Below are 24,784 nucleotides of genomic sequence, written 5' to 3'. Positions count from 1 at the left end.
CCCAGGAAGGAAGAGGACTTATCACCAGGGCGCACGCTTTGCGTGCATTATCTCTGTCAGCCCAAGAAGGAAGCTATTAATATCATGCCCCGTAACAGTTGAGGAAATTGAAGTTCAGAGAAGGGGGCTGTTTGCCCTGGTAGGGAGCCTCCACGAGAGGTGGGATTAGGTCCAGGTAACACTGCTTCTGCGAAGCAGAGTGATTTATTTTTCGTATTTTGGACACATTGGAAAGAGTTCTACCTTTGAAGGTAAGTGGATGCGACTTTCAGGCGAGTTGCTTAACCTGAGAGTTCGTTTGGGGGAAAGCACTGCCCGGGTTGCGAGGTTGCCATAGTGATGAGCTCCTGTTTGTAAAAAGCATCTGGCGCAGTGACTGGGTATTGACTGAGCTCCTCTGAGCACAGGGCATGGAGGATTCTCAGCTAAGACAACACCTCCAACCCAGGAAGTTCCAGTCCCTGTGACGGATGGCCAAAACCCTACGGGAATCTAAGTTCCCTTTTGACGAGGATTAGAATAAAAGTGCTACGGAAGAACTAAGGAAGCACCCAGGGAGGGTTTGGGCCTCGAACGCCGAACGGACCAGGGACAGCTGGAGAAGGCTTCGTGGCCCTGTGTGGCTAGACTGGGAGGTGAGGCTGGAAAGGCCAGCTGGAGTCAGACTGTGAGGGTCTTCAATGATGGTTAAGATTTGTAATCTTACCCTGTAGGTCACAGGGAGCCACTGAAGGTGTCTGAGCCAGGGAGTGACCTGGCCAGAGGGGCCTGGATCTGCTGGCAGCTACACCGGAGTCGACAGGGAAAATGGGTTTCCTTTAGGCCCCTTCCCTGAGTTCTCCGATTGAATGAAAGCGCAAATGCCAGTTGAGAACCCGCGATGTGCTGGGTACCTGCTGGATTTAGAAATGACTTCAATACACGTAGAGTTTTTACGAGGTGACTCAGTTTTCAGAGAGCAGACGATAATTCAGGGAGCGGGCAGCACTGCTGGAACCCGACACTCATGTGAGGTGCAGCCACCAGCACAGAAAGAAGCAGAAGTACCACAGGCCAGTCAGGGGAAGGGAGGAGTTCACTTGTCAGGACCACTTGGTTTAGGGGCAGACAGCTCTGCACTAGCCGCCCTGTTGGGGTTCATCCTGATGACACTGGCAATGAGAAAAAGTCACCGATGGTCTGGACACCATGTTGGCCAAGGCAGGGATCGCTCATTTTATGGCTACCACGAATCTAGATGCAAAGAGCACATAAAAAGAAAGGTGATAGAAGCAGTTCCTTCCTCTGGGTCCTTCCTCTTGACTACCTGTGTGGCCTGAATTAGGCTCCAGATAAACCAGATCGACTGGGTGAAGCCACAGGAGGGGCTGGGGCACTGAGAAGGCCACTCTTTTGCCACTGGGGTCACTGGGTTAGCCATCGGACACCCATCATCCACCTTTACTTCCTTCAGACGCTCCAAGACCTCCCACGTCTGTACCGCCTGGTCTTGGGCCGCCTTGCACAGGTGGTGTTGCCACTAACCAGGATGCTGGCTTCCGGCTGCCGGCCTCGGGCTTGCCCACACCCCAGATGATGCTGAAGCTTCTCCAGGTCTTCCCCACCACTCCACGGCAGCCACAGACACCAGGTTTGCCCTTAAGCTCGGGCTGACACTTGCTGCTCTGGGCCCACAGACGCACCCTAGAAGAAGCCTCTATGTTGCACCAATGGAGGTGAGGTTTGGGGACAGATGTCTTCCATCTAACTTCCTACCTCTCGGTCAAGAGTGCCTCCTGCTAAGTCCCTGGCTGCTTCCTCCCGGGATCCACCAAGGGCAGACGCAGTGCCTGAGCCCACAGCGCTTGAAGACCAGCCAAGCCCAGCGCACACAGCGGTGACCCGAGCCACCCCGTCTGGAGGCCCTGCAGTCCGGGATCCTTCAGCCTTAGGAGTTCAAAAGAAGGCAAGGCCAGCGAGGGCTGGAGGGGCCAGGAAAGTAGAGGAGAAGGAGAAGAGCTTGAACAGGAGAAAAAACATTAAGGAGAGAGGGAATGGAAAGAGGTTACAAAAGAGTGCCACTGTGCATTTGTTTGCTATGGGCATTTGCTGCGGGCGGGACACTGTGTGGGCATGTTAACTCCTGACTGGTTCTTACTGCTGTAGGAGACTCCAGGAGGAAAGAGAGGTTGCATCTCCACCTCTCCACATCAGCTTCTCCCAGAGAAGAATTTACTGGCCTTTTCTCCCCTAAAGCCTGTGCTCCCAGAGGTGATGGTGCTGGATGGCTCTGGATAGAAGGGGTAGAAGTGGGAAGGAAGGGGCTGTGTCCCCAGAGACTGGGGACCTGGGAGGTGGCCTGGAGGCGGCTGAGCTGCTGATGGGCCTACGGCACGGAGGCCGGGGAGGAGGGGTGGATGCTGGAGCAGTGACTGTGACTGGGGTGGGGGGGGACCTGGGTCAGGGAACCATTCCACCCTGGCTGGGCGTGCGGGTTCAGAGCCGCCCGCCTCTGAGAGACCAGCGAGTCCTGCACACGTGGCCACGGGAGCGTGAAGACCAGAGGCCCTGCTTCAACTTCCCATGTTCACCCACCCTGAAAACATCCTCATCGGATTTAGAGAGAAAACATGTTGACGCTTATCCTCAAGCACCGTGGCACAGCCTTGTCTGCGTCACCTACAGCGAAGAAATGTCGATGGAGAGGAAAGCCCCACCAAAGGTCGGCAGTGGTGGCCACGTTTGCTTTTGTCCTGTATCATCCACAGTTTGCGCTTTGTCTATCACGAACAGGAATTATTGTTGTCATAATATTTTTTTAGATGATGAAGCAGGTTTCCAAACAGCGTTTTGGTAAAAAAGACATTTATGTAAAGGTATGCATGTGTCCACGTAGACTGGGAGTTTGGAAGATGTGAACGGCGCTTGCCTCTCTGTGTCATGTTGTGGTTAATCCGTAACTCCTCAGTTTTCGTTTTGAAATAAATATTTGAAATAAATAGAGAATTTCATTCTCTATTAACTATATATTTTTTCTAAAATAAAATGAATTGCACAGTAAAGAAAAATAAATGAAAGATTGTTCCCTCCAGCCCCAGAAGAAGGACATGGGGGTGGGGATGCTCTAAGTCGGGGTCCAGAGGTGATGTGGAGCCCAGCCAGGGCTGAGGTGGACGGTCCCCATGGGAGCCAGTGTGGAGCAATGACACTGGGCCAGCCAGGGAGGGACCGGATTCCAGTGGCTGTGTGTCCAGCAACCCTCATCCATCCCGGCATGAGTGTTTGCATCAGACCTGGGAGAAAGTGCCCTTCTCTGCCCCTGCAAAGTACACACCCCGAGGCCTAAGCGGACCCCCTCCTAAACGTCATGTGTCACGGCCTGAGCTGGGACGCTGATCGTTCGTCAACAGGCGTTTCTCGGGTCCCTGTCGTGCTGGGCCCTGGGATGCAGAGATGAACGAGATAGGTTTGGTGGAAGGAGCTGGGCTTAGAAGACCCACTCCACCTCTCCATGGTGTGCAGCCTTCCACACGTTACTTCACCTCTCTGGGCTTCAGGGCATTTCTCTGTAAGAATGAGGAGAGTGCCACCGGCCAGCAGAGTCAAACAGGATCACAGCATAAGCGAAGCCCCCAACGTAGATATTGGCACAGAACGGACTGGTCAGCAGAGGTCAGGCTCCCCTGTCCTCCTGGGTTTCCTGCAACTTCAGAGCCCGAGGGAAGAGACGGACAGACAAAAGAATATTTGCATAACAACAGTAACAATGCCGGCAACCATGACAACGATGATACCATTTATTACCCATTTAGTTTGTGTCAATTCCTGTGCTAGGAGTATGAACAAATTACCCTGAGAGGACAGGGTTACCATTCCTATCTTCAGGAAATGATGTTGACGATCAAAGAGGTGGAGTCACCTGTCCAGGGCCGCTAGAAAGGCAGGGGTGGACTGGACTCCAGATCCGCCTTGCTCTTCGCCATGAAACTATATTCTTCTCCATCCCGATCAATGCCAACACAGAGGTCTGTCCAGGGCGTTAAAGGAACACAGAACTGAGAACATGGTGAAGGGGGCCAGTGGCATCGAGGGAGGCTTCTCAGAGGTGATGACATTTACGCGGGGCCTTGAGCCGTCGATTGGAGTGCACCAGGCTCCGTGTTCAGCAGATGCGAAGGTTAATAAGATGGTGACTGTCCCGCTAAGGGGTGCCCAGGCTCTCGTGGAAGTCAAGATCCCGGCTACGGAGTACCTGAGCCACATGCCCCTTTCAGGGCAGCCCACAGCACAGATTCTTAGGCTGCTCTAGGTGGGAGGAAACTGAGACTCACACGGGTTGAGAGGCTTTGTCCGAAGCCACAAAGCTTGCAAGTGGCAGCGTTTGAAGGCCACTCTCTCAGACACCTAATGGCCCACGTTTAACCCCTGGGTGAAACTGCAAACCTGGACGGGTGCTGCATGAAGCACCCTGTGGTCAATGCAAAGAAAGGGCCTCCCCTCTGACCACGCACCCTTGGGGCAGAGATCCCCGTCCTTAGAACAGAGGCGCAGCCTGGGGAGGGGGTCTGAGAGTCCCGGAGCCCCGAGTTCCAATGCTGACTCAGGCCCTAAATAACTGTGACTGTGGATGTCATCGCCCCCCTCAGCCTCAGTTTCCTCACCTACAAGAGAGATGACGATACCGCCCCCGTCCCAGGAATGCTGTGAAAATATGAAATAATGTATATTCGGCGCCCTGGCCTGTGGCTGCCACTCAGCGGATACCCAATAAACGCTTGTTGTGTTTGTATCTAAGGAGCCCAGCACTGTTTATCGGGGCCTCTGACTAGCAAACCCTTGACCCAAACCATTACACAACATCGGTCCTGATCATATGAGCCTTTGCACCAGAGCTCAGGTCCCCTGAGTTCCCGTGGCCTTATCCTAAGATGCTGAGCCCCACGTGTGTGGCAATAACTGTCTCACGTGGTGGCTGCCCTTCTTGCAACGGGGACGGTGGAGACAGCCAAGAGCTCCATGGTGTCACCACCGCGTGCTCCGTCCCAGAGCGGCCGGCTCTACCCGGGGATTGCTAAACACGCCCCATGTCCCTGGCACCATCCAGGGAGCTCAGCCAGGGCTGGAGGGGGCTGGAGATAAACACGGTCCCCAGAGCCCACCGTTGGTAGGGGCACAGACGTTCGACTCTACCGTCTTCCATTTGTCCACCTTCTACCCTGCATGGCCTTCAGGGTCAGAGAGACCAGGGTTCAAATCTAGGCCCCACCACTTCTTAGTTCTGACCCTGGACAGCTCAGTTCTCTTCTGTAAAACGTGGTTTATCATTCCTACAGTTCAGGGTTGCTGTAAAGACTAAATGGCACGATGGGGGTGAAGGTTCCAGGACAAGGCCTGGCTCAAAGTGGGTGCCGAGTTTGTGTCAGTTTCCCAGGGACCTTAGATAACCCCCTTTTCTCTCTGGACTCACTTTCTTCACATTGGATGTGAGACTAGACGGCCTCTCGGGGCCTGTCCAGCTCTCAGCCTCCAGGCTTGTCCCAAACTGGAGCAACCATCTTGAGTGCTGTCAGTCATCGGGCAGGAAACAGAGGGCAGAATCGGCTCAATGTCACCCGGCCACTCGGCTTAGAGGCCCAGGACCTCCTGCGCCCAACTCGCAAGCAGTAAGGAACTTCCCCTTGAGGGCAGAACAGGGGCTCAGCTGGTTCTCCGCCTGCCACCAAGGCGTCTGGACTACCTCCTGGGCCATGTTGAGCTCCTTGAGCCTATTCGTTTATGGTTCTCTTGACCACTAGCTTGTACTGGCCTTTCCTTATTAAACCTCTATCTTAAAATTCCAAGAATAATACGAGTCCTTGTGGGTAGGGGCTGCGTCAAGCCTTGCACGATGCTGGGACAGAGTCAACGCTCGCCGAACACTAATTGGGTGGCTGTACATGCCAGGCTCTGGGCAAACACTGGGGTGGTAGCCAGCCTCCAGGGTGACCCCCAGTGACCCAAGCCTCCCGGTATCCATGCCCCGTGTAGTCCTCTCCCATGGTGAATAGGGCTGGCCTGTGTGACCAATAGGACCTTGTGGAAATGACAGAATGTGACTTCCAAGCCTGGGTGATAAAAGGCATTGTGGATGCTGCCTTGCTCTTTGGGATCCCCCACCCTGGGGGAAGCCAGCTGCCACGTTGTGAGGACACTCAAGCAGGGAGGTCTACGTGGTGAGGAGCTGAGGCCTCCTGCCAACAGCCATGCGAGTGCACCATCTTGGAAGCAGATCCCACAGCCACAGCCAAGGCTTCGGAGGATACAGCCCAGCTGACACCTGGATGCGACCTTTGAGACAATCCAAGTCAAAACCTCCCAGCTAAGCTGCCTCGAAATCTGACCCAGAGATACTGTGTGAGACAACAAATGATCATCATTGTTTTAGGCCACCAGATTTTGGGGTAATTTGTTACTCAGCAGTAGATAACTGACACACTCAAGGCACAAGATTACATATCAGCGCAATCAACCGCTCATTCCCTCTTCTGAGGGACTCTGACTCACTCACAGCCCCCAGCACCTAAAACATAGTGTTTAACCTGCTTGGAAGTTTGCCCAGCTGTGGACGACTGACCGTCTCTCTCAGGAGCACCTGGGATGTGCACCTACAGTGCAGGTTTGGGGCTGCACACAAGACCCCTTTGGCACATGCACCTGGTGCCCACGTCACATCCCAGGCCCACTTCTAATCAGCCACAGCTGTGGGGATGCTTTTGTGCAGGCTCAGACCCACCTCGAGCTGTCAGAGGCCCATGTCTGGTACGTGCAGCACATCTTTCCACATTCTGCCCCAGGATTTTCTCCCATGTTGTGGGAGCCTTTGAGACCCACATGCAGACACGGTCAGCACACCCCCAAGGTCAGTCCTCAACCAGTGGGGGACGGGGACTGCGCTTCCGGTGAACAATCTTGGGAGTATTTATCCACTGAGAGGCTAGCAACGTTGCCACCACACACTCACACTGACTTTTTCTCCTTGCCTGTCTGGTTCTCCTCACGCCCTCACTGCTGCTTCCTGTAATCACCTCCCCCCGATACCACCTGCACCCAAGACCCAGGTGAACCCATTCTAAAACATACCGAATGAGAGTCTGGACGTGTCCCGGGACATGTTTTCAAGCATCCTTAACAGTGACAACGCTGCTTGCAGTGGAGTTCCCCAGCATGAGGACCAAGGGCACTGCTTTCAAGAGTTGCTGAGCCATCAATGTGCTGGGCACCTTCTATCTGCTTCCCTAGATCCACATCCTACCTTTCTCCAGGCTGGAGGCTGACCTGCGCAGTTTGCATGAATCGACATCCTTGCCCTGTGGTTTCTGGCCAGCTGTAGTCAACAGGACGCACACCTGAGACAGAGAGAGAAAGAGAGCCGGATGGGGGCTTATTCCCCTGGTTCCTGCCCTGTCAGGGCCCCATGAGCTGGCCACCTCCCTGGACCAAAGTCACTCTCTTGCCAGCTGTCTTCTCCCCACAGCTTACTCTCCCTGCAGGTTCTGGTGACTGTTGTCTCTCTGTCACTAAGCCTTGCCCTGGGTCTGCACTGCCCCTTGTGGTCTCTCTACACTCTGCCTGCCCCTTTAGAAATAGACCCCTTTATTCAGCCCTCTTCAAACTGCTCAGCCTGAGCGTGCCTGCTGGGGCCCTGACACAATTCTGTATGTGCTCCACGTCTGCTGTGGATGGAATATATCACGTTTCCCTCACACGACTGAAGCCGTCACCAGCTATTTGCTCCTCCAGAAATCACTTCCTTTTCCTTTAGCAACGGCTCCTGGTTTTTGTTTAGAGATGTCCTCACCTTCCCAAAGTGCTGGAGGGGGCGGGGCTCCATCCCCTGCTTCAGGGGTGGGCATGAGACACAGGGATAAGCCCATTGGCTTTTAGCGTCCTCCTGGATGCAGGGATTGGGTAGGTGGTGTGTCATGCGACTTTGGTGGGCCAATCAGGTTGAGGTTCTAGAGGTTGGCAGGTGCTACCTGAAAAGACCGGCTGTTCCTGGTCTGGGGGCTGCCTGACTTCACTGGACTTCTTGGGAGTGTCAGAGCTTCATCTGGGGCTGAGGTGCAGTGTGGGAAATTGGCTCACCCCTTTCTCTGTCAACTTAAAAACGTGCAAATTACTCAGCAATTCTGAGCTTCTCTTACCTCTTCTTAAAAAGGGGCATAGGAATTTTACAAGAACCCCGTTGGATTCTTGTAAGACTCAGCCAGAGAACCCATGAAAAGAACTGGGAACAGAGATTTATTAAAGAAGCTCTTTTAGGCTTAACCCAGAGGTCTCTTCTTTCCTAGGACCCAGATATAAGTCTGTGGAGCTGGGCCAGGGAGAGATTTCAGTGACCGTCCCCCGCTGGGCTCAGAAATGCACCTCCCCACACTGAAGACTCTGTTACCCAGTAAGCCTCCTGAACCCAATTCACAGGCTTCTCCGTTGCTCACGGAACTGACTTTCTGTGGCTCCAATCCACCGGCTCACCTGACGGGCCCAGGAATGTCTGAATCACCTCTCCTCCATACCCACATAAATTATCATCAAAGTCTGATTTTCCCATATTTCCAACAGACAGGGATCTCTGGGAAGAGTGGGAGCCAGGCCTGAGAGGGGGGGCTTTCAGGGCTAGCTTGCGCTGGCCAGAGAGGGGAGCCCGGCGCCGCCCTGCTTGCTGCCTTCTGCTCTACTCTGTCCTCCAAAGCCTTGAGTCCCCCTGCAGACGGCCATCTGGTCACAGCCAGGCCAGCAGGACAAGAAGCAGTGAAGGACCTTGCTTTGCATAACGGCTCCTCTGGTGCCTGAAATACACCATTACAGCTTCATTTCCTCGGCTTAAACATTGCCCTCTTCAGATTCTCTTTGAAAAACGCAAACGGAAAAATAAGAGGCCTTTTAGGATCTGGATTCGGCTTCATTTCCCGGTGCTCCACCCCCAGTGGACTGCTTAGTGTCTCCAGAGCCAGGCCATGCTTGACTCGGCCTTCACGCATACTTTTCCTGACCCGCAACACCCTTGCACACTTCCTCCCGCGGGACTTTTAAGACCCAGCTTACTGGATGCCTCTCCCACCCCCAGGCTGAGTTAGGGGCTCCCCTCTGTGTTGTCACAGCAGCCTGGACCACATTCCGTCACTGCCCGCATCACTCTGACCGGTAACCATTGGTTTCCATGTCTGTCTCCCTCACTAGACAGGGCGTTTCTTGAAGGCAGGGCCCATGACTGGATCCGTCCAGTGTCCCCCGCACCCAGAGTTTGGTATTCAGGAGGCGCTCAGGGCGCTCCCACAGCCCGTGTGGACGGCTGGCTGCCGTTACTGTTAACGGGGTGCCTTAGCGTGGGCCCCTCCACAGCAGACCCTGAGCAGGGCTCTGCGTGGACGTCAGTCACTGGGAGGCGAGGAGAACGCCACAGGCTGGGGGAAGAGAAGTCGGCCCCAAAAAGCTGTGCTTTCAAGCCGTTTACCACGGTGGGAGACGTCATCTTAATCCCACTAGGAAACCCTGGGAGTCCGCACCAGAGGGGTGAGGGAGCTGGGTGTGTGCCCCCGACTGCCATCAGCCCTTGACTGTGGGCTGCTCCCGGGGAGCAGGAAGACCCCAGAGACCCCAGCAAAGACCATCAGGCCAAGTCGGCGGCCAGGTGCAGGCAAGGGGTGCGGGCGAGGGATGCACTGGGACTTCTCCCTCTGCCTCCTGCAACGCCCCCCTGACGGTCTCTGCAGCCCCTTCCAATTCTGACGACGCGCTCCTTGAGGGCAGCGACAGGCTCATTCATCTCTGTCCGCAGCAACAGGGCCGGGCTCAGAGAGGATGCTCTGTGGGCCCGGAAGGAACACTTGAGTGGGTGAGTGAATGAGGGATGGACTGGCGTGGCGACGAGGTTAGCAACTTTCTCCCTCCCTGGCGGGAGAAATGCGGTGTCTGGAGATCCCTGGAGCCCAGGGAGAACGTAGATGTGTGTGTGGGGCGGGGCAGGAGGGGTGGAGGGGGACAGTCCTTGGGAAGGAGGAAGACTGCCCAGTGGCTTTGAGGCTGGCCGGCCAGGTGGCCGTAAAGACAGGCTCGGTTCATGTACTTTACAGGTCGGGGAGGCTCCCAGCCTGGCCTCGCTGCTTCCGCCCTGGGCCTGTGGGGTTGCGTGACTCCCAAATGCTGGGCCCAGGGCGTGGAAGCGAGCAAACGCCATGAGCCGTATCAGTGATCTCCCGGCGCAGATATGGAAGTTTGAGGAGGCCCAGCGGGCTGTGCCCGACTGTAAAGAGACGTGATTGAGGCGGGTCACGGGGAGGTGGCGGTGATTAAGGGGGGCTGAGTCCCCGCAGACTTCTTGCCCAGCAGGTAGTAGGAGACCCAGGGAGTGAGATGGGCTATTAGTCATAGTGTAAACCCTCTCTGAGCTCATAAAACCTGGGCAGAGGCTTGGCTCCCATAGCTCCAGGGACAAAAGCTGATTCCCTGGGGTTGAACCTTAGCCCCTGGGCTTATCTTCCTCACCTCAGGCCTCTTGCTTGAGTCTTGAGAGCTCCTGCCTTGGGGCCGCACTCAGGGAGGCAGGTGGGGACACGGCTCTAAAAAGAGTGACAGGAGCTCAGAGGCCCCATGATTTCTAGTTTACAGTGTTTGCAAAGCACTTTCTCCTCCCAGTATCTCATTTGATCCTCCAAACAGCCTTGTTCCATCTGTAAACCGGCAATCATGTCCATTTTACTGATGAAAAAACCGAGGCCCCAAGGTTTCAGGCCTGGAAAAAATGGGGTGGAAAGAATACCCAGGGAATCAGATCAGGGGCTGAATTTCAACCACGGCAAGTCTAGTCTGGGGCTCCAGCTGAGGTGCAGGGACAGAGGCTGGGGTGAGGCTGGATGGGAGGGGGGTTCTCCCAGGCTGGGAACTGGAGGAAGAGGAATCTAAGAGTGAAAGGACTCTGGCCCTGGGCCCCGCCGTCTGTCTGGGCCACGGCTTCCTGATAATAAAACTCTCTCTAAAAGGAGAGCTAGGAGCTCAGGGGAGGTTTCTGTTGAGTTATGGGAGAGTATTGAGCCCTACAAAGGAGCCAGAGCAAAGCATCTGTTAAGTGGCGTTTCTGCGTGCAGAGGCCCCATGGGATGCCCACGGGGACCCATGCATGCAGCCTCTAACCCCATTCCTGGAGGTGAGAGTGAAATGGAAAGAATACTGTTCATCCCTGACGGTCACTCTTAGGGGAAATGGGATGGCGTGTGACTTTGCCCACGGGAGGCTCTGAAGAACTGGCCGTTGAATAGAATCCTATTTCTCCAACGGCCCGCAGCACGTAGAAGGCACTCAATAAATATTATGGAGCCAATGGATAAAAAGAAAACGGAGAAAGTCAAATCTCCTATTGACCTTGGTGGGAAAACAGGGCTTAGGGAGTCAAATGGATTTTTGGAATATTAGTTGGTCTCCTTTCCTGTTGCTGTCCTCACCCTCCTCCATCGTGCCCACGTGGCCCCCCAAGCCCACCTCCCGCTGAGCTGCACACACCCATCTGTGTGACAGCTAATGAGCCCTCCCCGCCCTGATGACTAACAAGTGCCCCCATCACCACCGCAGTATTTCTAGAACAGAGCTTGTGCTCCTTCCCGCAAACAAGCCCCCATCTCGATAAAAAGCATGTCTTTCCGTGTCACCCACATCAAACCCTGAGAATCACCCTCTGTCACCCCTACCTGAAGCTGAGCCTGGATTGGTTCCCAGATCTCTCCTCTCCTTCTGTCCTCATGGCTAATGTGCCCCCCTCACTTGGGCCACAATCTCTTCTTGTCTCATAACTGTCATAGCCTCTAGAGGTCTCCCCACCTTCCCATCATGTCCCATCTCCTCGCTTGCTGACAGAGGGGTCGCTAGAGTGAGTACCTCAACTGCCACTTCCCTGCTTAAAGTCTCCATGGCTCTGCTCTCCCCCTGGGATGGAGTCCGAACCCCTCCATCTGTTGGTAGGGGCCCCACCCTAATTTGATTCCAGCCATTTCTCCTTCCCCGCTTCTGTTCTACCTACACCAAAACACTCACCCTTCCCAACATGCCACTCGCCTTTGCCTGGACAACCCTCCCCTGTCTCCCGGGACGACCCTCATAAATCCTCTCGGTCCATCTCAAAGGGCACCTCCTCTGTGAAGCCTTCCCTAGCCACCCCCGCCCCGAGCAGAGTTAAACCTCTCCCACAGCTGCACGGCAACAGAAACCACAGAGCTGAGATCATCCAGGAGATTTGAGAGAACCTCTTTTGACGTTGGACCAAGAAATGCAACTTTTGGTTGGGGGAGTGCGGCTGTCCCATCTAGCCGTGGCCGCACAGCCCTCCAGCCCAGGGTTTATCATAAAGAGATGCCAACCAATTCACGTGTGCTTCAGTGCAGGTGCTGCCATGCGGGACCAAATGCTTCCTCCCACTAGCTTTATGACGTAGGCAGGAGCTTGCCCAGTTGTAAAAGAGGAATCAGAAGCCTAGGAAGGCTACACGACTTGCCCAAGGTCATACAGCCAAGAAGGGGCAAGGCTGGGGCTCTGAACCCACCTGCCTGCCTCCCAGCCCTTCTACTTCCTGCCACTTGCCTGGTGGGACTGCCTGCCTCCCAGCCCTTCTACCAGCTTCTATGCCTGTCTCCTCAGGGTGTGAGCTCCTTGAGGACACGAGCCTCACCAGGCTCCTCTGAGTGTCCCCAGAGCTGGGGACAGAGAACCCAGTGGACATATGCTGACACCGAGCTCAAATCTCTTCCCCCTCCGCCCTCTCAGGCCGACCACTAGTGACCACCTCCCCTTTTGAGACTCTCTCCTGGGCTCCATTTGGCCTGATTCCCTTTCTCTCAACCATGCAGGGAGCAGGGTCATGGGATTCCAAGTACGATTATTAGCTGTGTGATGTTGGGCAAGGAACTTCTTTCCCTAAAGGACTTCTCTGTGCTTCTCACAGTGGGGTACACAGCCTTATTTTAGGGGCACCTGACGCCAGAGAAAAAGTGTAGCACCCCTCCCTGGAGGGTCTCTTTCTCCTTGAACTTTTGGGGTAGGTAGCAATAAAGTAACTTTTAAGTTATTTTTATTTTAAACAATTAAAAAATATATATATATATATTTGGTGGAGTAAACTATAAAGTTTACGTTAACTTTAGAGCTAAAACATGCATGGGCTGCTTTAAGCTACACTCCTCAGGTCTCCAGGGAATATCATGGAAATGGGTTAGGAAGCACTGAATGAGATGGGGTGGGTTCCCGGGTACCAGGACACCCTGGCTAGGAGATGCTGAATGAATCAACCCTCCCGTCTTCTTACCCTGGTCCCCTCGGTCTGCTCTCACAGCTGGTCTAATACAGTGGAAAGAACTAGGGCTTTGGAGCTGGACGCACCAGAGTTTGAATCCCAGGATGGGCAGTTACTGTTCTGTGGCCTCAGATTTAAAGGTCTCTTCTTCCTTTTCCAGCATCGTGGGCTTAATGACACCTCCCACCTGTGCTGGATTCTACCTGCCCTGCAGGTTCACCCCCGACCCACCCCCTTCTCTACCCTGCCTGTGCCCCAGGGGCTGAGTCATAGGGGGGATCATGGGTCCTATCTGCGGGCTCTTTTGTTCTCTGGCTTCCGGTAGGATGTGGCCAATGGGAGACTGAGATGGGAGGATAGGAGGAAAGAGGGGACGGGGTCCTTATTCCCCAGCTGCTCTCTGCCATCTGGGGGACTCAGTGATGGGGCCCCTCAGTTCCCTGGGCCCAGGCTCCTGCAGGGAGCCCTCTCTTATAGCTGCATTTCTCGGGTTTTAGTAACCCTCCCCCTTCCCCTCGGCCCTGGCTAGCCTTGGGGTGTCTCACCAGCTTTACTGGTTTCCCATGACACCGCCCACCCCCCTCAACTTTGCAAATAGTCCCACACTAAACTCTCCCCAATGGTCCCTTCTGAGTGAGCTGTTTATTTGCTGTGCGGCCCTGACTCATAAACTACCTCACTGGGTTTCTGGAAGGATTAAATGGCTGCAAAGCAGTTTATAAGTAAAGCTTGCATGGGTGAGAGGAATAATGACCATCATTAGGGGATCTAGCGGGGAGGCGGGGAGGGCAGAGGTGGCGCTGGCCAGGATCCTGCCCGAAGGAGGCCGCTCCTGCACCGACAGCTGGTCCCCCCGGAGCCCTGGGAGGCCTGGCTGGGAAGACGCTTTTTCGGGGCCCGGTTCCCGCTGCCGCTGCCGTGGCAGCAGCGGCAGCGTCATCGATCGCAGCGGGGCTCCCGGGGGCTCCTGGCCGGGGCTCAGCTGGCAGGCCCCGAGGCCAGGGAGCCCCAGCGCAGGGCAGCCAGCCGCTGACTCAGCACGACGCCCCCCTCCCCTCAGCCCTGGGTGGGAACCGGCGCCTCCGCGGCCCCCCGGCCCTCGCCCCTCGCCGGCGCCCCCTCCGCTGGAGCAGCCCAGCCCCCGAGGAGCACTGGCTGCCGACCGGTCCAGGGGGCCGCGGAGGGGAGGGCGCGCCCGGGCCGCAGGGAACACAGACAGGCTCCGAGGGTCAGCCAAGCCCCCTCCCCTCCAGCTTCCCCTCCCTCCACCCCAAGGTCCTGGGGCAGCAGAGCCCCAAAGTGGAGAGAATGGAGCCTCTGACTGTGTAGATGAGGAACCTGAGGCTCAGGGAAAGTGCCTTCCCGAGGGCCTGGGCAAATTGCTGTCAGAACCCGGGCCAACGCTGCACATGCCTCACAGGCTGGAATCAGGATTTCTCCTCTGGCTGAGAAGAAACCATCTGGTCACCAGTGTGCCCCGGTGGGCACCAGCACCCAGCAAGCTTGTGTGAGGTTGGAGGTGCTTGTATTTAGAAGATTCTAATTGCTTAGGAACTCTAGGCGTGTCCCCCATACATGATCTCTATTCCTTACAAAAACCTATAGGAACCGAGGTCTTCACAAGTTAGATGCTGAAGCTGAGGTCCAGAGGCAGGAAGCAACCTGCCTGAGATGGTACACCTAGTAAATGGCAGAGCCAACACTCAGACTTTAAGTCTTTGATGCTGTAGGCTTATGCTCGACACCCAGGCAGCACTGCCTTTTGTTCTCGCAGAGACAGTGGGCTGTTCTATAAAAGAAGCCTAGACAGGGTGGGCCTCAGGAAGCTGGAGGGCTAGCCTAGCTCTGCCCCTCCCTTTCTTTTCTGTAACCTTGGGCTAGTTCCTTCACCTCACTGGGTCTCACTTTCTTAGCTGTGAATAATGGTGATCAGGCCTGCCCTGCTTCCTTCCTGTGATATTCTGTAAGACACGCAGCCTAGGTACTATGATTCCCATTTTACAGATGGGGCAACTGAGACCTGTTCCTTTATTCATGATGAATGAATTAGACGTAATTTGCTGAGGGGCTTCTATAGACCAGGTACTATGTCCCCAGAGAGGAAAGTGACTTGCCCAAGGTTACACACCTAGAACCTGGCAGAGCTGAGCCTCAAACAGTGGATACTCTAGACACACTTCCTGGCCTCCAGGATTGTGGACAAGTAGCCAGAGGATCACAGTTTTCTGACTCTAGCAGAAAGCCACTTGGATCCTCCTTGAGCCCAGCCCGTGGCACAAAACAGATCCCAGGAATGACCCTTTCCTGGGAACTTTTGGCCTGGAACATATTTACAAAACTCCAGAGGGGATGGAAATATCCCAGCCCACTCCCTACAGACCCAAATTAGCAATTTTCTTATTCTTTATAACCCCTCTGGAAATGCAAACTATGTAATATTAGTCTAAAATTAGGAGCATAAGTCACAAGAGAAAAGTCCCACTACTTTTGGAGAAAATGTTTTCCTAGCCTCATCCCAGCATTTGTTCTAAATCAGAACACAGCAGCTGTGTTTCAAATAATTATTTTCTCCTAGTACTTATGGATTGAGGGCAGAATGCTTTTGAGAGAACGTATTTTTAGTGTACTGCCAAATGTAGAAATCCAATCTCTTTACCTGGCTTTGAATCTATAGCATATTCAGGTAAGGCCCAGATACTTGAGCAGGAAGAGACTGTCACGTGGGCTCAGGAAGCCTTCTTAAATGAAGGGTACTTTAATAACAAGGGCAATAATGTTGTCTGTAGCCAACACATTCACTGGTTAAGATGTGCCAAGAAACCATGTGAAGTGTTTTACAACCACTATTATTACATTTAATCATCATGATAACCCTATAAGATGGGGATTACTATCCCATTTTACATATGCGGGTAATTAAGACCTAAAGAGAGGTTAAGAGATTGGCCAAAAGCCATGTGGTCATAGAGCCAGTGAGCAGTGGAGTTAGAGTTTTAACCCAAATCAGCCTAACAGTAAAGTCCACATGAAGGGGAGTTCCCCGGTGGCCTAGTGGTTAGGATTCAGCGCTTTCACTACAGAGGCCTGGGTTCGATCCCTGGTTGGGGAACCATCCTGCATGCTGCGTGGCATGGCCAAAATACAAAAAAAAAAAGTCACACAAGGATACTGTCTCCCCTAAAAGCTGTGTTTTCCATATGCCAGACACAGTCCTAAGTGACTTATACAATAGTTATACAATATTTATACAATAATCTCTTGATTGTCACAATAATCCCTCTCAGGGCTTGATTCCATCCTTTTCCTTTGCTCCCCAGTGCAGATACTCATACTAGCTTCAGGTTTGTCCCTTTGAGCTTCTCTTGTTAAACTGTGTAACTCAACACCTTTGAGCAAATTAATCCTAGACTCCTAGGACCTTGGGCATGTTGCTTAACTTCTTTGACCCTCAGGGTTTCCTCTGTCCTTTGAGTTGGCTGTTTCCTTTAGCTCTAACTTTCTGGAATTCCAGGACAAATGCAGAGCCTGTCTGGAAATGGGTGTAGGATGTGCACATGGGGTAGAAATGACCTTGCCATCAAGGTGCAGGAAATTTGTGGTGAGGGGAATGAGAGGCCCTGGCTCCTGGGACCAGTGACAGGGAGGGTGGCAGGGTCCTTCAGCCAAAGGCTGTAACCTGACCCCAGGTAATGCGGTGAGTCAGAACCTCTAGGGCGCAGGAAGAAGCTTGTGGTATGCATGACCCCAGGGGCAGAGCTGGGCCTACAAGATTGTGAGATGGAAATCACCAAGGGGTCTGGAATGGACAGAGCTTCCCATGCCCCCAGGCAGCTGTTCAGCCGTCGGATAGCCATTGGAAGTAGTGTAGAGGGGATCTGACTTTTAGAGAGATTTTCCAGAATGCAAATTTGATCACGTCCCTCCTCTGCCTGACAACATCCACTGGATCGCTACGGCCTACAAATACAGTCCAAGGATGTTCCTCAGCAAGGAGCGTATGGCTGTCCCAACCCGACGCTGACTTGGCCACACGCACGTCTCACTCCCTCCGCTAGGGCAGCCATCCCTAACTTCTTGCTGTTTTCTGAGCTTGTTCAGTGCTGTGACCCTTCTGTGCCTCCCCACACCCCCCGTGAACCCTTCTTCCCATCTCTAGACAGTTCATCACTAGCACATCTGATCTCATCAGCATTATGTGGCCCCCTTGAGGGCAGGGCCTCGACACAGCCCCCTTCACATGGTGGCAGACGCCATCGGCGACCGAACGGCGCATATTTCTTTTTTTGCGGTACGCGGGCCTGTCACTGCTGTGGCCTCTCCCATCGCGGAGCACAGGCTCTGGACGCGCAGGCTCAGCGGCCGTGGCTCACGGGCCCAGCCGCTCTGCGGCATGTGGGATCTTCCCGGACCGGGGCACGAACCCGTGTCCCCTGCATCGGCAGGTGGACTCTCAACCACTGCGCCACCAGGGAAGCCCCGGCGCATACATTTGATGAATGAGGTGAGATTAGATGGCATCTGACCATCTTCTAAACTCCTAAGATGCCACTATTTTCCTTCATTCCAATAAGCATTAAATGGAGGGCCCAGCATGCCCAGGCACAGAGCGAAGGCTGGGGATATACAGAGAGTAATAGTGATAATTACGTAAATGGAGGCAACCAGGGGCCAGGGGCCAAGGACCGGGCTGGGGTGAGGGAAGAGGAAAATAGGGGGGTGGGCACTTAGTGAAGACAGGCGTCTCATCCCCACCCCAGGTCCTAGGTCGGTTGATGTGATCGTGTCTGTGGTTCTAGAGGTCTGAGCTCAGAAGATGTCTCTCCTAAAGGCTCAGGGATCCTACATTTTTAGGGACTCACTTGTGTACCCTGACTCTTTCCAAGGGAATAGGTATCCGGGGGCCAATTTCCAACCTTGTCAGCCCTGCCCTGCTTTACCAGCACCACACGGCAGGAGACACAAGCAAGTTAGGGCCTGCCCACAAAAAAGATTCGCCTGGTAGCCTCGAGGGGCCCGGAAAAAGGCACTGGAATCCAGGAGCAACTAAGTAAACCTACACAGCAGTCTGGTCCCTCAGCCCTGCTGCCCTCAGCGGAGTTGACGTAGCTGACACTCCGGTTCTGCCCCCGAGCTGACGATGGAGCATTTGCAGGGTGGCACCAGCCTGACTTCCCAGCTCAAGTTCTTACTGAAGAGCCCCAGTCCTTTGCTCCTCAGCAAGAAGCCCTTGGGTCACCCCCATTTCTGATTGTGTCTAGAGAAGCAGGGTGTACAGATACGCTTTCTGCCCTGGGTGCCCCGCCGCTCCAGTGTTCCATGGACAGCGGGGAGATGGGGGAGGAGCCAGGCCGTATCCAAGGCGGGTGCTGAGGAAGGGCCCTTGTGGGAGCCTCGAAACCGTTTTTCTTTCTTTCTTCCTTTTTTTTTTTTTGGCTCTTGACCATGGTTACTTTTCTTCCTATTTTTGTCAACACAAATCCCTAAGTGTGTTTGTGTCCGGAGAAAGTGCTGTGAGTAACTGATGATACATTCGTTGATGAACTTGTGAATCATCCTGGGGGAGAGGGGAGTCCAGAGAGTGGAGCGGGAGCTCTGGAGGCTGCATAGGACGTGTCGTAAAATATTTAGCAAATGACCATCCAAACCACAGGGAAAAAGTCAGAGAGATGGGAATTTGAAAGCTGCCAGGATTTAAAAGCTATTTAATGCTAACCATCAGTGCCAAAGAGCTGAGAGCGGCTCCCTTCTTCCCTGCGTTGGCAAGGACAGCCCCGAGAACGTGGAGAGGCTTTGGACTGGCCGTGGCTGCACTGAAAGGCTCTTTGTTCAAGCCCTCCTGTAAACAAGGGATCTCCTCTGAGGTGGAATCCTCACCTTGTCTACTGCCCGCACTTTCTCTGGATCCCCCAATGATAACTCTCCAGGAGGCACAGCAGGGAAGCCGCTAGCTGCTTGGCATCAAGGAAAGAAAAAACAGCCCCATGATGGACTGAATTTGTCACTTTCCTTTCCAACGTTCTGAGGTCACTTATACAACGACCTCAGTCCTTTGGTTCTAAAGGTCCGAGCTCAGGAGCTGTCTCTCCTAAAGGGTTAGGGATCTTGCATATTTAGGGCTGGGGTCAGGACTCACTGCTCTAACCTGACTCTTTGGAGATCTGTTTATTTTGGGGTAGAGGATGAAAAGGTCTTTCCTGATATTTTGGCTTGAAAGCCTCGAAAGTTATGTCCTCCTCAGTATCAACACCACGAGAAAAGATAAACTAAGGGAGAAGCGGCAGGGGGATAATTTAAGTCAGTGGAAACAATCATCCTAGAGAAGAGAGACCTCAGCATAGTTTGCTGAGAGAGAGTTTTCAGAGTCATCATATGTGTTCATGGCTAAGCAATGCTAATGAACTTGGTGGCCTCAATCAACAAATCTGTGCATTGTGCCAAGAAGGTCCCTGCTTTTAGGGAACATATCATCTATTTTGCTGGGGAGGCATGCATTACCTAAACAGATAATTAGCCTTTGAGGTTACAAAAGTCAGAGCTCCCTGGGCAAGGTGGTCCCAAGGAGGCCAGCAGGAATACCTGTAGCAACATTGTTCCACGTACGTCGGGACCTGAATGCGGCCCTTCTCCCTCATTCGTGTTTTGTTTTGGTTTTGTTTCCTTTTTTTGTTGTTATTCCTGCGATTTTGCTTTCCTAGAATGTCTTCTCTTCCACTGTCTACCTATCCCAAGTCCAACACATCCTTTGAAGCCCACCTGAATGAATTTACAGTCACTCATGACTTTTCCAATCTTCATTACTTTGAACTCTTAGAGTACTTGGAGTCTGAACCATTCATTTGCACATGGTTGTACTGTGTATTTTAATCTGCTTTTAAGAAGGATTCATCTTTTCTCCTCAATTCAATGGTAAGTTCTTTTTGGCAGATGCCACATCTGATAACACTTCTGTGTTATCCACAGCATGTAGCCGTTAATACCTGCCACTGGGTATTTGCACATGCCTTGGTATCTTGTTAGAGGGCTGCTGTTGGTGAGTGAAAATCTTGGTTGGGATTGGGGAAGAAGATTGAATTCTTGGTAGGCCTAGGGATACGCCCCAAACGAGTACTTCTGGGTTGAGAAACACATGCTCTGAGCAGTTTTTGGTCCTGAAGTTCCATTCTTAGTTGTGATTTTTAAAGCAGAGAGAAGGTTCAGAAAAGTTGTAAATTGAGTATAAAAAATTATTTGACTGAGAATGAAAATTGATCAGCAATTCCATTCATAGTGTTTCACATGTGTAAGAAAGAAAGGAAAAAGAAAAGGAAGGAAGGAAGGAAGGGGGAGGAGATAAAAGGAAAAAAAGCCTAGAGGGTGGAGTGGGGGACACAGCAGACTCAGTCTTCAAATACAACAGCAATTTCACGATGTAATAATTTTTAATATTAAAAGTAAATTGTAAATGTATCTTTATAAACAATATGCATAAAATAGATCTATTATTCTAAAACCTTTTCTTTTTCAAATGCTTTTTCACAGTAATATTTTAGGTGTCAGATTTTTCCCTCAAAATAATAGTGCAATTGGAAGAAGGAAAATGTTGTCAGTGAACTCGGACTTCTCTGCTAATACAAGTCCTTGTATATTTCCTGTAGAAGCGGGTGAAGACTCATGTCCGTCTCTGTTTTCTTTATTACTTGCAACAGCTGCACGTGTTCTGTCACAATCTGTCTGAGGTCTGTCATTTTCTGGAGCAACTTGGCAAAGAGCTGAGAGGACTCGGGGTGGTTCAGCTTGAGCTGCAGCTCCAAGGCTTGCAGCAAGTTGTCTTGTATGTCCTCAATGGGTTTCACATTCAGCAAACCGGGGCGGTCTGGGGGAGCAGAAATGGAAGACAGAACAGCAGGTTCAGTTACAAAATTCTCTGGCTCCACATCTGAGGCATATTCAGCCAAACAACTCACTTTTTGTTGGTTTTGCTTTGGTTCTCAAATAGGGTATGGAGCGAAGGAAAGCAGGTAGTGGGCAAGAACTGCATACAAGGAGAATGGAATGAAAACCAAGACTATCAAAGCCCTTTCCAGGGCCGTTCTCTTCCCGGCCAAGATTAAATCTGTGTGACCAGTTGACAGAAGGGGGTGGCAAGGCAACTGTCTCACCAGACGGGGGACTCTTCTGCTGGCATGTTTCTATTCACTCAGAAATCTCATTTTCAACTTCTGTTCCTTCCTGATGAGTCTATGTTTTATAACCTCTACTTACTTTCTTACCACTACTTTACACACTCTTTTAACACAGATTTTTGTCTTCTTTTTGCTTAATATAGCTCATGCATTTTCCAAGAGACAAGACATAGTTTTCAAATACTGTTACACTTGGGAAGGACAGACCAGATTTTAACATAGGCTTCTTCTGATTAGTGAGGTTGCAGGTAATTTTCACTTTCTTCTTTATACTTTTCCTTATTTGAACTTTTAAATGGCAAGCTTAAATTACTTTTAAGTTTTTAATGTTTTTGCTTCATGTAGATCTTTTTAGATTCAACCTTAAATACTTTCTAGTATTCTTCTTTACTTTTACTTCTTTACTTTCTTGTATTCTATACTTCTTTTTCATTACATTTTCTAATGTATCCCTGCTGATGTTTAAAAAAAAACGATTGGCTTTGTTATATTGAATCTATTCCAATTTCACTCTTGTCAATTCAAATAGTTTTTATCACGGATTTAAAAAATTTTTTGGACAGACAATTGCATCTGCAAATAATCATCGTTTTATTTATTTCTTCTTTTCCAGTGTTTATAGTTCTCATTTCTTTTTCTTGCCATACTGCATTGGCTAATGTCTCTAGTATGGTATTAAATAATAGTAGTGTTGGGAGGCATTCTTGTTTTATTCCTAACCTTGAAGGAAATGCTTCTAATGGTTTACCACAAGTATGATGTTTACTGGATTATGGTGGATAGGTTTTTCTCCTGGCTCCCCAGTAGTTTTAAGGTGTTTGTTTTAGTCAGGAATGTTGTTGCATTTCATCAAATGTTTTAAAGTTTTTCTACCTAGAGTGATGACCATATGGTCTTATCTTAATCTAGTGTAGTGAATTACATTAATAAGTTTTCTTATACTCTTGCATTTGTTTGCTAATATTTTATTTAGGGTTTTTAAATTTGTGAGATTGGTCCAGAGTCTTTTTGTGTGTGTGTGCTACCTTTTGCCTCTTCTGGTAATAAATGTTAACTAGTCTTATAGACTGACTTGAGAAGTTTTCCTTCTGTTTCTATGTAGTGATGATCTATTCCTTGATGGTTTCTTGGAACTTATTTGCAGAACCATCTGAGCCTGGTGGTAAATCTTTGACTATCTTTAATTTTCCTCCTATAGCTTTTAATTTATTCAGGTTTTCTACTACTTACAAAGGAAAATTTTAGTAATTTATATTGGAATAAAGTTGTACATAATATTCTCTTAGAATCTGAATCTTTTATTATTCTTATATATACCTCCTTTAATTGAATGCTTTTTACTTGTGTACTGTCTCACTTAAAAATTTGACTTGCCAAAGGCTTATCTATTTTTTGCTTTTTAAAAAAGCACAACTCCTGGTTTTACTGATAAACTCTGTTTTTGAAAATTGCCTTTTGTTTTCAATTTAGCTAATTCATTCTTTTAACTTTCTTTAGGTTTTTTTTTCTTTTCCTCTTTTTCTCATTTCTTGCGTTGAATGCTTAATTCATTTAGTTTCAGTATTTCTTATTTTCTGATAGATGAGTTTAAGGCTCTAAAATTTCCTCTGAGTGTCACTTCTGTTTCACCCCATAGGCTCTGGTAAATCATACTCTCACAGTTCTTTTCTAAATAGTCTGTTTTACTATTTTGATTTCACTTTTAATCTAAGAGTCATATAGAGACATGTTTTTAGATTTCCAAGTGGAAAGTCTGAGTGCTTGTTTTTGTTTTTTCTAATTTCTAAATTTGGTTAGAATATAAGGTTTTCTCATTAAGGCTCAGCAGAGGGGCACAGAGATTATGTATGACATTCAGGTCACTCACTTGATACCTTGTACTGATTCCAAATTTTAGCTCTTGAAGGCCAATCACCCTCTTTTTCTCATTTTAACTCTTCTCCCCTTTACTGTAAACTAAAGCACTGTATAAAAGTTTTTACTTCCCTTTTTAATGTTCCTCATTGTCTTGCCTCCGTTTATCACTGTGCCTTTGCTTAAGCCCTTTCCACACCAAGTCCCTCAAACATCCTACATTCTGTCATAACTGTGCTTAGGCACGTTCTGTTCCTCCTGCTGGGAGCAGTCTCACCTTCCCTCTGACCATCCTACTGATTTCAACCTACTCTTCAAAATCTAGCCCGTGTTCTTATGTCCTAGAGCTTTCCTGGAGGTCATCCCTTCCTTGCCCCTGTTCTTCCAATCCCCATTCTCTGGTCCTCATAGCATTCTACAAACACCTCAATTGCTACTATCCTAGTAGATTACATTTATTGAGTGGTTATCATTTCCCAAAAATCGTACTGAAGGCTTTATATACAATATATCATTTAATCTCCACAATAACTCCATGAGGTCAGTGCTTTAAGGAGGGGAAAATGAAGATTTAGAGAAAGGAGTTAGATCCTGCCCAAGATCTGCCACTTGCTAGTAAACAGCACTGCTGAAATTTGAATCTGATTCCGAATGCTATACTCTTAACTCTTATTACCTTGTATTATAGGTACTCATTTTCTTGTTCATCTCCCCTACTTGGCCACGAGAGATCAGAGGGCAGAGACTATGTCTTGATCATCTCTGAGGCTCCAGTGGAAACACAGGAAGCACTCAGTTGGCTGAGTTTATGAGTGAGAAGGCTGTTCTAGCCAAGAGTCCTGAATTGAAAAGTACAGTTCTTCTGGTTGGTGAACAAGCCTAAAGGCAGGATCAATGCACAAAGAAGTCGTCTCCGGAAATAGCGTTTTCCTGTATTTAGTAAACTCGAGCAACCTTTACCCGCTGAGGCGAGACACAGGAGAGCAAGGTGAGAATGATCTCAGGTGGGATTTTCGGAACTCTAAACATGCTCTTAAATTTTGTTGTTCTTTTTTCTTTTTTTTAAATTACAGACAGAAAGTTACCTGTAGTTTGATTTTTCTCCCCTCAACTTCTCCAACAACTCCCATTGACTGGAGTAATTTTTTTTTTTTTTTTAAATTTCAGCACTTAATTTTGGAAACATTAGCAAGAATCTCAGCTTCTGAGAATGAAACAGATGATTTAGTCCTGGCCTAGAGAATCACACCCCTGGAGAAGTTGTCCTTTCTCACAGTTGCTATGCAATAATGAAACCCCCTGACACTTCACGGAAAACCAGATCCTGGATTGGTGCCTTGGGTTTAATGGTTGCCGATCCTCCCCCTGAACAGACGTGCCAGATTTCAAAGGCCGGGACTGGACAGCAAATGCACGTGCGTGGGCAGCGGCAGCATTTTGTGTCGAGGCGTTGGTGTACACCCTTCTGCAGACC

The 24,784-nt window shown here is 50.6% G+C and overlaps 1 protein-coding gene across 12 annotated transcripts in view; it reads right to left on the bottom strand.

The window, feature by feature from the left end:
• LOC114907025 (peroxisome proliferator-activated receptor gamma) overlaps positions 1-24,784 on the bottom strand; it is a 215,479-nt gene that overhangs the window by 65,717 nt on the left and 124,978 nt on the right. For 2 of the 12 annotated variants that reach the window (XM_029242128.1, XM_029242129.1), the window contains exon 8: positions 20,691-21,146. The exons of 9 other annotated variants lie outside the window; for them this stretch is intronic. In XM_029242128.1, the coding sequence (XP_029097961.1) occupies positions 20,899-21,146 (248 nt within the window). In that variant the 3' untranslated portion in view covers positions 20,691-20,898. Of the gene's footprint in view, positions 1-20,690; positions 21,147-24,784 lie in introns of those variants that run through there. One more of the 12 variants, XM_029242130.1, reaches the window with a different exon arrangement.

Source organism: Monodon monoceros, unplaced genomic scaffold (assembly GCF_005190385.1).
Source record: "Monodon monoceros isolate NGI ecotype Baffin Bay Population unplaced genomic scaffold, NGI_Narwhal_1 Super_Scaffold_3, whole genome shotgun sequence".
Taxonomy (NCBI): domain Eukaryota; kingdom Metazoa; phylum Chordata; class Mammalia; order Artiodactyla; family Monodontidae; genus Monodon; species Monodon monoceros.
The sequence above is the reverse complement of the archived record's forward strand: the minus strand, read 5'-3'. Positions and strand labels throughout refer to the sequence as shown.